Consider the following 14188-nt stretch of genomic DNA (forward strand, 5'->3'; position numbering starts at 1 on the left):
CTAATTTGTCCTTGTAGTGGGAAAATTCCTGGAAAATATTACACAGCAGAATGATACATTGCTGTGGGATGTACCTGGTAGTATTTTAGGAGAACTGTAGCTTCCAGAAAGAGGTGATGTGTGTTTGTTACTGAGTGCTGTCGATTTAATCCTTCGTTCTTTTATACACCTCACCCACCAAACAGTTATGTCAGATAGCGCTTTCTGTCTTGAAGGTGCCCCACCAAAAGTGGGGTCTGCTGCTGCTGTTTTGAATACGTAGAGTGGGGCAGGTGAGGAAAGACTCCGTTCTGAGAGGGGAAATGAGAGTGTGAAAGGGAAATGGGATGAGCAGGTGAAAATCAGGCTGGAAGAGTCATGCTTCTAAAAGTGTGCTGACAAGACACAGCACCCTGCATGTGCCCATCGAGGTTCGTTTCCAAGCACACAGGGAGACGGAGAGATCTCAGGCTAGTGGCCACATCTTTTTACCAGTAAGCACCATTAGGAAGAACAGTCATAAGACGTGATGCTGTTTAGTACTACTTCCCTGATTTGCTGCTGTTATCACCTCAGCAGACACGCTGGCTTTGCAGACCTCCATTCTCCTGATCCTCTCGATTACTCAGACTCTGCACTGGTAAGACTGGTAAGATGCAGTACAAGTGCACTCAGGTGAATCCTAGCACATCCTAAAGCTAATGCACTGAAAGCTTATGCTTTTGAGCAAGAATGTACAATGCAGTTTCTGTCTGCTGGTGTGTACTAAGAACCGGTGACCTTAGCATACAAAACTTGAGCTTGTAACAAGCCGTATCACTTAAAACTTAGCAAATGCCTACACAGATTTTATTTTTCCTAGGCTTCACAGAAGAAAATTGAAATGAACAAGTATCAAGTAAATAATCCTGAAATTATTGCAGTAGTTCTAATTCCCTGACTAGTGGCAATAGCAACTTCAGGTATAAAATTCAGCTGCATAATTCTGCAACCTGATTTCTTTCTGAGACATAATTTCCTCTCATTTTTATTTCACTTACTTTACTTATCATTTGAACTTATGCTATAGGGTGTTAAAGTTCCCATTTTCTGTTCTGATCTTTGCAATCCACCAAAGAATTGGCTTGCATTTTGACCTTATGGTGATGTTGTGCCCCTCACAGAGTTAATTTTGTAATATTGTATTTTAATGATTTAGCCAGTTTTATAACTAGGACCTTGGAGACTGTAATCAGAGAAATTCTTTTATGCCAGAATAGTAGCAAATATGTTAAAGATCTGCCAACAGCACCCTTACTAGTATAAAAAGTGTGTGTGTGTGTGTGCATACATGTCAACATGCACACATAAATCTAAGCATCAGCACATGTTATGGAAGAGTGATCCCTGTGTTAGCAATCGTGTCTGGTCATGACATTGACAAGCAGGAAGATGAACTCAACAGAGATTCAATTGTTTATGCTGTTGTTAAAGATCTATTGTCAGCTTGATAGATCTGGAGTTTGTGAATGGAAAGGCTTGGGAGTCCCTGCTTTTGAGGGTAGCATATGTTTTGAGGTACTTTCTATGGTTTTAAAAAAAAAAAGTTTGAATTGTAATGATTTTTAAATAATGTGTGTATTTCTCAAGGTCCGACAAGAATTAGTTGAAGAATATGAACAAGTTAAGAGCATTGTCAACACTTTAGAAAGTTTTAAAATGGACAGACCTGCAGATATCCCTGTGTCCTGTCAAGATGAGCCTTTTAGAGATCCCGCTGTTTGGCCCCCTCCTGTTCCAGCTGAACACAGGTAATGAGAGGCTCAAGCAGAGTGGGTGGAATAAAGTTGAGTCACCATAATTTTATGTTCTTTTTTGAATGCATTTGTAACGTGAAAATCACATTTCATTTAGCCCTTAGTCAACTGTAATAACAAATAAATATCACTCATTGGGGAAAAAAATAATTAAACTATAGTCAGATTTATTGCTGAAGTTCTAAAGAAAGTCACTCCTTTATTCTGGTAGGAGTGACTAGCTAAGTGCCTGGAACTAGAGTCTGCTGGAGAGGTAAGTGGGCCTTTGGTGACAGTTGCCTTTCTCATGTGCAGGGCAAAAACTTTTCCGTTTCAGTTTATTTAAGTAGTTGAATTCATTGATGGCTGAGGAGTCAGTAAGGAGCTGGAACTGAAGGATCTTGAAGGACACAGTGGTTAGAAATCGCTCCCTAGCTACAGATAATATGACCTGTGTTTAATCCATTAGTTAGTTTTATTGCTAAACATGTTCTGTTATACATGGCGTTTCTCTTCTGTAACCACCTTTAAGGTAACTTAGTTAGCTAATAGTTTTCTGAAAGTAGATGCTTGTGCGTTTTCTGAAATCCCTATTTTCACTCTAATGGAGCTTGACACAGGTTGTTGGAAACAACAAATCCAATTTAAAAACAAGAATAACATTTATCATGCCAACATTTTTCTAACATTATAATAGCAAAGAATTATAATGTGTGTATACTCACATAAGCAAAGGAACAAAGTAAAATGAGAGATCTGGGTTAACAGAAAGAAATGCCAAGTTTATTTGTAAATTTATGTGCTTTATGATTATCAAACAAGCAGATCTTTGCTTTTCAAAAAGCCCTAAGAATATAATAACATAATAATATGTAACATAATATTAACGCTGATTACTTTTGTGAGTGGTAGAAATGATTATCAGACTTCTTGTGGTAACGTTACATGAAGTGGAAGACGTATTTATTCTTCTGTCTTTCTTAGAGGTAAAGGCCCAATAGTTCATCCGCTTTCTTAAACTGAAATTTAAATCTTGGAAAATTAGCCACTCTTCTATGCCGTTAAGTTTGACGAAAATGTATACAAAGCAAAATGTAGCAGTTGTATCCAGCAGTGCATTTAAGTATGTACTCTTTTTAAGTCATATTCCAGGAAATTGGTTTTGAGTTAGCAAATTTTGTGTTACTCAACACAAGAATCAGTAGATTTAATAGGGGGCACTAATTAAAGTTGGGTGACATTGCTGGCCATTTATTTTAGTTCTATATTTCAAGTCCAATCCCTAGAGCAAAATGACTGTCATACCTCGTCTTAAAACCAAATTCTTTCTCCTCATGCCACTGCTGAGTTCTCTTTGACATTGTGGATGATGCACACAAGTATAAGTGGTTGCAGTTCGGCTCTGTTTGCTTTTGCTTTCTAGGCAAGTTTTACGTTTTGACATTTTCACACAGGGGAATGAAGTCAGAGGTAGGAAGATTGTTTTAAAATTCTCCCTCCTTTGTTTTGGGGCCTGTCAAAGCTATTAGCCAGCTTGCCTTTTTTTTTTTTTTTTAACCAGGAATGTCATCTGGTTGTGTAGAATTTGTGCATACGAATGTAGCCTAACAAAATCTCCTGGTTTGGAGTCAGAGGAAACTACAATTTGAAGACTTTTACTAAATTGTTTCCTCTTTTGTTACATGCGTGTTCGTTTGTTGTGAGATTGGTTAGGTGTACTGATCTAATAGTATTATTAATTTTCTTTTTTTCCACTGTTGAAACTTTTTTTTTTTTCTTTTTGCATTTTTTTCTTACTTTGGGTGTCAGACAGAACCAGGAATATGTTGCTGGATTTGCAGATACAGGGAGACAAGACTTAGGGGCTTGTCAGCTTTAATAATAATGCACTAAGGGAATTAATGAAACATTAGAATCCTTCCTCTTTTTTCGCTGTTTTTAGCATGTTTTTTGTTGTGGTTGCTTGTTGTTAGGGCTCCACCTCAGATCAAACGTCCCAACCGAGAAGTAAAACCTTTGAGGAAAGAATCACCAGGACTGCAGCCCCGCGGGCCTGCGGGCAGAGCACACGTGGTATCCAAGGGTGAGAAGTCTGCAGGCAGCCGCGAAAGGGAATCTAGAGCTAGAGGAAGAGATGACAAGGTAAGAAGTGGGAAAGAACATGGGGGGGAAGGACTTATGATGCAGCAGGTGGCAAAGGGAAGCATTCTTATTTAATACAGATAATAATAAAAAGTCACAATAATCCCGTGTAAGGAAACTGGGTGCTTTCCTCTTGCCTCATGGACAAAGCATGTATCATGGGGATATTTAGTAATAATGACACCAAATTAAGGAAAGTTCTGTCATGTTTGCTCTGTCTTGATTTGAGATTTTTTGATAGGGAGGAAGCATGGTGACCTGTTGCTGGGGGTTTCTTATCATCTCAGTTAGTTCATGGGCTTGACTCTAATCTGTCAGTCAGTCCCTTCTCCTCCTTCTCCCCCACACTTTTTTTTTTTTTTTTTTAAAGGAATCCAATTCAGGTCTTTTGTAAAGATTTCCATGTAAGAAGTGCAAAAGTGAGACCAGTGCCCTTCTCTAGACTTTAAGCATTATGAATGGAGTTCCACAGTACCATGGCCTCTGCCATACCACAGTAAAATTTAGGTGTGCCTAGAAGCCCAGGACAGTTCTGTAAATGCATTGATGCTAGGTAAATCTGTGCCAAATTATTTGGAGTTGTATATTTGAAAATGATGTGAGGGAGATGTAGTAAAAGCAAACTCTTAGCAACTTCCATTTTCTTTAGTTGATGAAAAGGGGGTTGTATTTATTATAGTGTTTAGGAAGATGCTTCTTGGAAAGGCTTTATATTAAGAATAAAAACAATGAAATAAATTAGAATAAGTTGGAGATTCTTTCCTTTGAAGACCCATGAAAAAGAAGCACCACTGAAATGAAAGGAAAGGAGAAACAGTGATTCACTATCAAGTAGTGATGTCAAAGGCAGGAGTGTTTTGTGGTTGAAAAAAACGTCTGTGTGCAAATTGCTTTTTCTGAGACACTTGCATTTTTAAATTTAACTGTGGAGTCAGTGCCAGGAACCCAAAGAATCTGTGGAATAATGATACAAGTCGAGAATGTACTGAGGCAGCTTTACTTTACTGACAGAGATACAAGAAGCCCCTTCCTGTGGGGGTACACAGTATTGTACAGATCTTGATAGATGAATAAGAAAACATTTAGGCCAGTTTTCTTCCAAATGAATTTGGTTAGTCCCTTCGTGGCCCTTCTATTACAGGTTGCTTCTTCACGGCGCAGAAAGAACTCAAAGATACTCTTTTTCCATCATGAAGTGCTTTTCTGATACACAGGAAAACTCTTAAGCAATCCCAGCCCCTATTACCATCAGTAGGTAGGGCCAGGCACATTTTCAGCAGTGCCACTGAGTGCACAGATCAAGTTTAATCATTTTAGAAATCTCTCTACCCTGGATCAGTAAGATTTAAAATAACAAGTGTGCATCCTGCAAGCTATAAAAAGCTTGTGAAGATCTGTAAAATTGTTTACAGTTTTGCCAGCTATATGAGGAATTGGAGTCATGGTGTGTGACAGGTTCACCAAATGCGCTTGTGTAAGGCAGCCTTCAAAGTCTCAGCTCTAATGAGGGTGAACTCTGCTCTCAAAGCTTTCCAGTGATGAGCATTATAGGGCTTTACTATAAGGAGCCCACAACAACATGACTTGTACAATACTTGTCTCTGGGAATAATGCGATTAGCAACACTACTGCTGTGAGGCGGAGGAGTTGTCATGAAGGTGTTCCATTTAATATGATACATTTTAAACGCTACTCTTATCTGAATAAATTGGTCACTAGGTGGCAGAAGGAAAATATGTCTACTCTTCAAAAAATACCAACACGTGCTCTTGTTTTTGCCTTTGTCTAGTTACTTGGCAGTTATTTTACTTTCTTTGTCTGGGGTATGTATGCAAAAATCACACCAGGTTACAAATTCTCACGTGTTGGTGATGATTTTTGTATGGGATCCGTGATTTTCTTTTGAAGAAAATTTTGAATGAAAGAGGAAGTAGCCAGGCGTGGGAAGTGAAAGAAGTTAATGCAACTTTCCATAGTTTACATGGAGGCATGCAAATAGGTTTAACATCCCTTTCAGTTTCATCCTTTCTTAGTTTGCAAGTGTTTGTGTTCTTCAGTTTCTGAACTAAAGCTACAAGGAGCTTACCTCTGTAGCCTAGTATGTTGAATCAAACAGGTTCGGTAACTCTTCACGTTCAGTTAAAAATAATACAGCAAAATTGAAGCTTCAAACTAGGTAACTAGATACCTCTTTTCTCATAAAAAATGTTTCAGCTCTGTAGTTCTTGGGTTTGGGTGCTTGGCTAGGACTACTTAGAACATGTAATGAACTTGGATGCGATACCCATTTCCTAAGATGTTGGTTGCAGTATAATAGGTTGTACACTGTCCTGGCTATAATATCACAATGCAAGACGCGTATCTGTTTGTGATATTTTTCAAGATAAATATAGCTATAGTATGTATGTTTTAGAAATGTTTTGTATCACTTTACACGTGATGCCTTCTTTCACCGTTTCTCCTCCCCAGACCATATAATCTTTTCAATCTGACTGTAACCATCTTGGGATAAGGAGTTTTAACCTGACTAAAATGACCTTTTGTAGTGCTATGTAAAATAATTTTGAACTGCAACCCACCAGATGGTGTTTATCCACTAAGCCCTTATATTTACATGTTCCTTTTTCTAAAATACTGCTTTCAAGTGCTTCTTCCTTCTTAGTTCCACTGGAAATGATTAGGCTTGTTCTCAAGGTACCTTCTGCTGGATCATTGCCAAGAATTTTAGCTTCTGTTCAGTAGTTCAATTTAAAGAGGCAGCATGAATGCTACCTGTATGTCTTTTAGAAATTGCATAATACCATATCTAAGCACTAGAACACTTTTTTAGGAGCACTCTTTAGATTATTTTAGATTGCCAGTGGATGAGGACCGTAGATATTGCAAAGGATGTGAAATAGCCAAGGGCTGTGCTGCCATATCAGTGAAGTGAATATTAAAATCAATGAAGATATGACTTAATTTTTTTTTTTGCTTGATTATTCTGATGTGCGTCATCAGAAACAAAGGCCAGGTAGATTACAGGAATGTGGATGTGAGATGAAGTAGTCGTATTTAGGTGGAGGCATAGACCTCCATGCATTGGTACTGGAAGGCTGCATAATCTCCATCTGAGAATGCTGAAAGGACTGGTAGGTGAAATTGCAGGGTTGGGAGCAGAGATTTCCAGTAAAATTTATTGCATCTGCTGTTGTCTCATGTGAATGGTGAGTTGTGTTGATGTGCCTGTATTTAGAAGGGGAAAGGAAGAGTGATCCAGGCAATTGGAGTTGTTGATTTTACCTAAACAGTATGCAAAATTTTACAACAAATTTAGAATGGACGAAAAGCGAAAGACTTGAGACTAACGGGAAAGTGGAATAAAGTGAAATATGATTTCTTAAGCAAAGGTGTTGCCTTTGCCAGTGCTTTCTTTAGAGTTCTAGTTAAACCCTTAAGAGAAAGAAACTCATCTACCTGGTTGCCACATGGGAAGTAATTAATTAATCTAGCGAGTGTGTGGTATAGAAGAACTGTAAGGTGGGGATGAATTAGGCAGCAAGGGGAATGTAAACAAGTGGTACTGAAAGAAAAAGTATCGGTCAACTGCAAATAATTTATGGATTTCCTCAAGAGTAGAGATTGACTTTTGTGTTATATTAAATTAATGATCTTGGCACAAAAAAGAGGCATTTGCTAATTAAATTTGCTGATCACACCAAGTTGGGAAGCACCATCACCAGAAGAGGCGAATGAGGCTGTTGTACAGGAAGAATTGGATGACTCCCTGCTGGAGTCATGGAAACGGGATAACGTTCAGCAGCGCAGAGCAGCAGGCTGTGTACTTGGAGACTACAATAAGAATTTCTGCTAGAAGCTGGGAGCTCAGCAGTGCAGGGGAAGAAAGACTTGGACCTATCAGCAGAAATCGGATCAGGCTGAACTTTCATTTGGCACATTGTCTTTTCCTGGTGCTGATGGGAAGGGCTGGCTGCCCGAGTGAGGCACAGCCAGGTGCCACCTTTGGCTTTGGCAGCGAGGAGCAGAGAGTGTGTCTGGCAGTTGTTCGGTGTTCGTGTGTAGTGGGAAGAGCCTGCAGGACGGCAAGGTGTCGTCAGGACCCAGCTCTGGTCACTGCAGCCACCGGGGTTATCCTACGTGATTGATCTGTTTGAGGTTGAGTGCAAGGTGGCAGTATGATACAGCCATGGAAATGACCGTAAGCAAAATCCTAGGCCCAGTTTGTTGAGGTGTTACCAGCAGAAAGAAGAGACACCCATGCCGTTAGAGGCGGCCCTGGTGAGACAGCAGCTGGAGTATTTTGTATGCATTTCTACAACCGTGCTCAAGAAAGATGTGTTAATATTAGAAGGGGGGGGGGGGGGGGGGAAGGGGTTGCCAAAGTGAACAGGTAATTGTGTTCAGCTTGTGTCCAAGAGGAGACTTGCTTGGTTTGGTAAATGAAGGCAGAGCACACACATGCTGCAAGTGCGTCAGGGTGGTGGACACATCAGCGAGACAACTGCTGAAACTGATGCACAAACTTAGCACAAGAGTAGAAATACTTTCATTTTGGAAATAAGGTTTTTGTTCCAGTGGGTTAGTACAGGTCTGACAGCTCTTCCTGATGGAGAGCCCAGAAAATTTCGAAACTTAGTTTTTAAGTCAGAAGTTGCTTGGCTGAGGAGAAGGTTACATATGGGATGGCCAAGGGGACTTGGTGGGAGCAGTCTCTTGCAGTCCTGTATACCTCTGTCTGTTGGCATATGATCTTAGAGAGAAGCCATTGCAGCACCTTTATTTAAAGCTGTTTTGGGAAAGTAATTCCAGGACAAGAGATGAGGATATGACTAGAAAAATTATGCTTACTCCTACTGCCTGGATTCAGTGACAATTTTTTAAAATTATTTTTTCTGCTCTCTGCTCAGTTACCTGCTGACTGAGGAGTGCATATTGGACCAGTTTGGGACCAACATTAATAATCTTATTACATGTGAAAACTGTAAATACTTTAAACCTTGGTTTAATTCCGGAACGGAAAAAAACCCTGAAACATTCAGTGTCACTAAAACGACAGGCACGGTGATGCTGAGAGCACATCTCCCAGTTGCCTGCCCTCCTCCCTCCGCTGGCGAGCCATGCCGGAGGGAGCAGGACCAATACCGCTCCCGGGACCAGTAAGCACGGCGGGGGTCGGCAGCGGGGGTTTCGGGGGCCGGCAGCGGGGTTTCGGGGCCCGGCCCCGGGCGCGGCCGGCGGGGAGGCGGCCGGGGGCGGGGAGGCGCCGCCACCCGCGGCGGAGGGGCCGGGGCCGGGGCCGTGCTGCCGCCCCGCGGCGGCGCGGAGCTGCCGGCGCCCTCCTTGCCGCGGGGCCTTTCTTTCCCCTTTTTATTTCTTTTTTTTTTTTTTTTTTTTTTTTCCGCTTCTTCGAGCTGCGCCACGCCGGGCCCGGTGTCGCCTGCATTGCCTGATCTGCGTGTGCACCGCCGTCCTGGCCCAGCGAGCAGGCTGCGCGCCCATCTGCCAGCCGGCCTCGGGTACGGGGCTTGAGCTGCTGCTGCTGCTCCAGCCTCCTCCACAGAGCGCTGCAGCCACCCGCCCTGCCCTCGCCTGCGTTTTAAAGCCTGCCTTAGCTCTGTTTCACCCAGAAAAAAACCAAAACATCCGATTTGTTTTGAGATGTGCAGAGAAATTCTTCCACCAGTCCATTGCAGAGGGACAGGAGAGAAGAGTGTAACAAAGCCAGACAGCAAATACCTTTCACTTCATTGTAATTTTTTGTCTTTCTTTTTTTATGGTTACATTTGGATTCCATTTTCTCTCTCCTGAAATCTTCTGAACTCTACAGGGCTTTTTTTCTCCGCTTCTTTTTTATGCCAGACCATTACATTTTTGACACCAGCTTTTTGTCTAAACACAACTTTCAGCTTCATTTCCATTGCAAAAAAACTGATCTGGGAGTACTAAACAACACAGAGGTCACTTGGAAGCAAGAAAGAAAAATAGTGGGAAGATAAACTGCTCCCTCACAGGCCTTGTGAGCGAACGGCAGCGGGGAGGGGTGTAATCGCTACCTTTTTCTTTTTCCACTGCGAGGCTATTTGTGTGTCTCCAGCTGCCTCTCAGCCCGCCTTTGCCTAGGCTGCTTTTGTCCAGCCAGCTGGGATTCTTTAACTCGCTGCTGATAGTGTTTAGAAGCTGAGTTAAGAGCCCTAAAGTAGCTCCCTACACACTCGCCTCGGTTAAAACAGCGCAGCTGCTTTCCAGGCACCGCCAAACGCTGCCGTTGAGCTGGGAGGGGAAGCGGTTTCCTTCTGAAGTGGGAGAGGAGGAGCGTGAGCCCTGATGCTTCAAAGGGAAAATGTTACTTCACCCCGAGAAGCTTAACGGCACTGTGGAAGTATTAACCAGAAACCCTGGGCCGTTTGGGGCAGTGGCAGTGTCGCTGAATAAGCATTGGCATGCTGCAGAAATTATTGTAGTTCAAAGAAGCCTGGGTGACTTGGGAGCTTCTTTAGGGCTTTTGGTGCAGCCCTTAAATAGATATGACCTTTTAAAAGCATTTTAACTGTTTATGGAGCTGGCCTGTGAATGAGAGGAGGGAATAGGTAGTTTGCAGTTGAGGAAAGGAGAAATTGCTGGGCAGGAAGGCTTTAATTAAACAAGGGGAGAGAATCTTCTTGGTCTTCCTCCATCAAAGACAATGGGTGTAACAGTTTTTGTGTTCCTTTTCAGTGGTGATGGGGCACCAGTTATTTAGCTCTGGCAGGTAGTGTGGCAGGTGTAGCATCTTCAAAATATGCTTTGGATGCTCTGGTCTTCAGCCAGGAGTTAATGTAGCATTAAGTCGTGACACAGCCTGCTTTGCGAGGTTGTTTCTGCATTCGTGCCTTCGGCTGGCCAGGAAGCATGTCAGTGGTCTAAAGAGTGGTTTAGCGCTATTAAGAGTCTGGTTTGCTGATTTTAAACCAACCAACCAACCCACCCACCCACCATGATACGTAATGAGCTCTGATGGGGTTTTATCACTGTGAGCTGCATCTGTGAAGGAAGCATGGTGCTGTTGTGGTGTTTGAGGACTCTTTGTGGAGGGTAGGGTGTGAACAGGTTGGTTTTGCTGGTCATCGTAGTGCTGAGACAGCTTTGTTAAAGCTTGATACCTTCTTGTGGCTTCTACAGAGGTGAACAAGACAATATTGCTATATATTGCGAGTAAAGAATACGTTGAAAGCATAATGTCCTTATGAGCCTGTATGATTTTCACTTCTAGGGAAAGAAAATACCCCAGGAAGTTGGTGATGGGGAAATTCCAAAATTTGATGGAGTGGGTTACGACAAAGACTTGGTCGAAGCTCTTGAAAGGGACATTGTATCAAGGAATCCAAGCATTCATTGGTATGAGGATTTTCTCAATTCCAGTGGTTTTGCTAGTGTGGAGAAGGAGAGAAATTATCCTTCTTCTAACTCTTAAAACAGGGAGCCATCATAATCTTCTCCAGATAAGCAAAACAAGGTCTTTTGGTTTTAACAGTTTATTAATTTGATTACAGTTAAGCTTTTGTTGCTAACTGATACTATGTGCAGTACATCCATTACAGGTACTGCTGAAATGAAAGTACACTCCAGAGAACTTTAAAGATACCACTTTGGTGTTCACATTGTCCAAACCAATTTTTAATTAAGCAGCTCTGGGTAACTTGAGTTGAAAATAATTTTTTCCCTACCTTCCAAAGGTGGATTCAATTTTAGGTCACAGGATTATAGGAGTGCTCTCATGGGGCATAGAGTGGCATGCTAAAAGAGATGTTACTAAGTGAAAAGCTTTTCTAGTTTTCTTGTGTAAAAATAGAAGAAATACTCTTGTATAGGAACCTTACACAAGTTTCTTCATCTTGCACAGGGATGACATAGCGGATTTGGAAGAAGCCAAGAAGTTATTAAGAGAAGCTGTCGTTCTTCCAATGTGGATGCCTGATTTTTTCAAAGGGATCAGAAGACCTTGGAAGGTGGGAATTTATTTGGTGTTTTAGTAAATGGCAAGCTGTAGTTACGTATGTCTGCCACTGTAATATGTGTGGATGCCTGTAGCAGAAGGCTAAAAAGGCGAATGGGAAAGATCAGGAATTTGTTCATGAAATCCTCTTATAATGATTCATGTAAAATGCACTGAAAGAAACAGCTGGAAGTGTATGCAGGCTTTACAGTAAATAATAATTCTTTTGTATTTACTCAGTCATAGCTTGTTGACATTATAATACTTTCTATATGTCAGCCTGTACATGTGAGCAAGCATATAGGGTATATTGACAGAAGCAGAAATGCTTAATAAACAGCTCTGCTTAGGATTATGGTGGCCGCTCTTCACCACTTCACAGAGGAAAGCAGTCCTTGGACTGTTTTATTCTGCATGTGCCAGCTGTCTCTCAGTCAGACGGCAAACTGCAGGCGGGATGGTGCAAGCAAGCAAGGAGAGAGGGGGCTAATCTGAGTGATGATTTAGCTTTGCAGTTACACTTGCAGCCTGGCATAGTTACTGCTGGAGTGGGAGAAATTCAAAGCGGGAGAATGAGCTGCAAGTGGGGCAACAGGAAGGATATAGGACTGAGCTGGCCTGGCTGACGAACCAGAGGTGAGCCCTTCCTTAGACCTGAAAAGGAAAAGGAGGGAGAAGGTGCATGAGACTCAACAAGGCTCAGTGCCGGGTCCTGCACTTGGGTCACAACAACCCCATGCAACGCTACAGGCTGGGGGAGGAGTGGCTGGAGAGCTGCCTGGCGGAAAAGGACCTGGGGGTGTTGGTTGATAGCCAGCTGAACGTGAGCCAGCAGTGTGCCCAGGTGGCCAAGAAGGCCAATGGCATCCTGGCTTGTATCAGAAATAGTGCGGCCAGCAGGACCAGGGAGGTGATAGTGCCCCTGTACTCAGCACTGGTGAGGCCGCACCTCGAGCACTGTGTTCAGTTTTGGGCCCCTCACTACAAGAAGGACATTGAGGTGCTGGAGCATGTCCAGAGGAGGGCAAGGAAGTTGGTGAAGGGCCTGGAGCACAAGTCTTATGAGGAGCAGCTGAGGGAGCTGGGGTTGTTTAGTCTGGAGAAGAGGAGGCTGAGGGGAGACCTTATTGCTCTCTACAACTACCTGAAAGGAGGTTGTAGCGAGGTGGGGATCAGTCTCTTCTCCCTAGTAACGAGTGATAGGATGAGAGGAAACGGCCTCAAGCTGAGCCAGGGGAGGTTTAGGTTAAACATTAGGAAAAACTTCTTCACCGAGAGGGTGGTCAAGCATTGGACCAGGCTGCGCAGGGAAGTGGTTGAGTTTCCATCCCTGGAGGTACTTAAAGAATGGATAGATACAGTGCTTGAAGACGTGGTATAGATGGACTTGGCAGTGATAGGTTGACGGTTGGACTCGATGATCTTAAAGGTCTTTTCCAACCTTGACAATTCTATGATTGTAGGATTCTAAGGTTGCTGAGCATTTCTGTAAACAGAAAATTATCTTGCTTTTGTTGTGGGATGGATTGACACTTGTTTTGGGAGTAACTAGTCACAATACAAGGGCTTTCTGGTTACTGAGAAGGATTACTGGGGAAAAGAGACTTGCAAATTGTCTGTTATTCTGAATCTGCAAGGCAATGGCATCTGTAGGGAATGCTGCGTACATGAGTAGTTTCTGTGGTTTAGTATGCTGGTTCAGCAGCATATGTCAGATCTAACACTTGCTCTGTCTTTTCCTGCTTGGTCCTTGTACTTCTCTGGCTTATACTTAGGTCTGACCCTCAAAGCTGTCCTCCTCCAGGCTGAGCCAGTCCTCAATGCCTGTTGTTCTGCTTATTTATGAAACAAAGCCATGTGGGAACTGATGAGTGGAAGACTTGTTATTCTTGGGGCTTGTAAAGAGGGGGAGTCAGAAAGAGTGGGAACTGACGGTGGGAGCTGGAAAATTGCTGCTTGAGGGCTGTTCATGGAGGTTTTAGTGAGTTGCAGAGGGGCAGCCCAAACCTAGAGTCAGCCCAAACCTAGCCCCAGGCTGTATGGCCTTTGGGGTTTAGAGTGCTTGTGGTCAGTACCAGTGAGCTTGAAGTTAACTTTAAGGTTAACCGAGCTGTCAGCTTGGACAGAGCCTAGATAGTGTGGGTTACAAGTGTAGGGTGAGATTTTAACATCTTTTGAACAGCTGAATCTCTCTCTTTTCCTCTTGGCATAGAGGAAGTTGATCCATACCCTTATTATATACTACAGGGGCCCCATTTGTCCAGTCTCAAAAACTTTTAAGGGAGTGAAGAGCTGCTATGCCTTTTTTCACCTGTTAATA

The 14188-nt window shown here is 42.6% G+C and overlaps 1 protein-coding gene across 6 annotated transcripts in view; it reads left to right on the forward strand.

Moving 5' to 3' along the window:
• The window catches only part of KATNAL1 (katanin catalytic subunit A1 like 1), a 44171-nt gene that overhangs the window by 16012 nt on the left and 13971 nt on the right, over positions 1–14188 (forward strand). For all 6 annotated transcript variants that reach the window (XM_087759550.1, XM_087759546.1, XM_087759551.1 and 3 more), the window contains 4 exons: positions 1609–1769; positions 3728–3896; positions 11146–11270; positions 11776–11881. In XM_087759550.1, coding sequence (XP_087615676.1) covers positions 1609–1769; positions 3728–3896; positions 11146–11270; positions 11776–11881 — 561 coding nt within the window. The remainder of the gene's footprint in view (positions 1–1608; positions 1770–3727; positions 3897–11145; positions 11271–11775; positions 11882–14188) is intronic.

This window comes from Nipponia nippon, unplaced genomic scaffold, assembly GCF_047370975.1.
Source record: "Nipponia nippon isolate SJK-2023a ecotype South Korea unplaced genomic scaffold, ASM4737097v1 scaffold_2, whole genome shotgun sequence".
NCBI lineage: Eukaryota > Metazoa > Chordata > Aves > Pelecaniformes > Threskiornithidae > Nipponia > Nipponia nippon.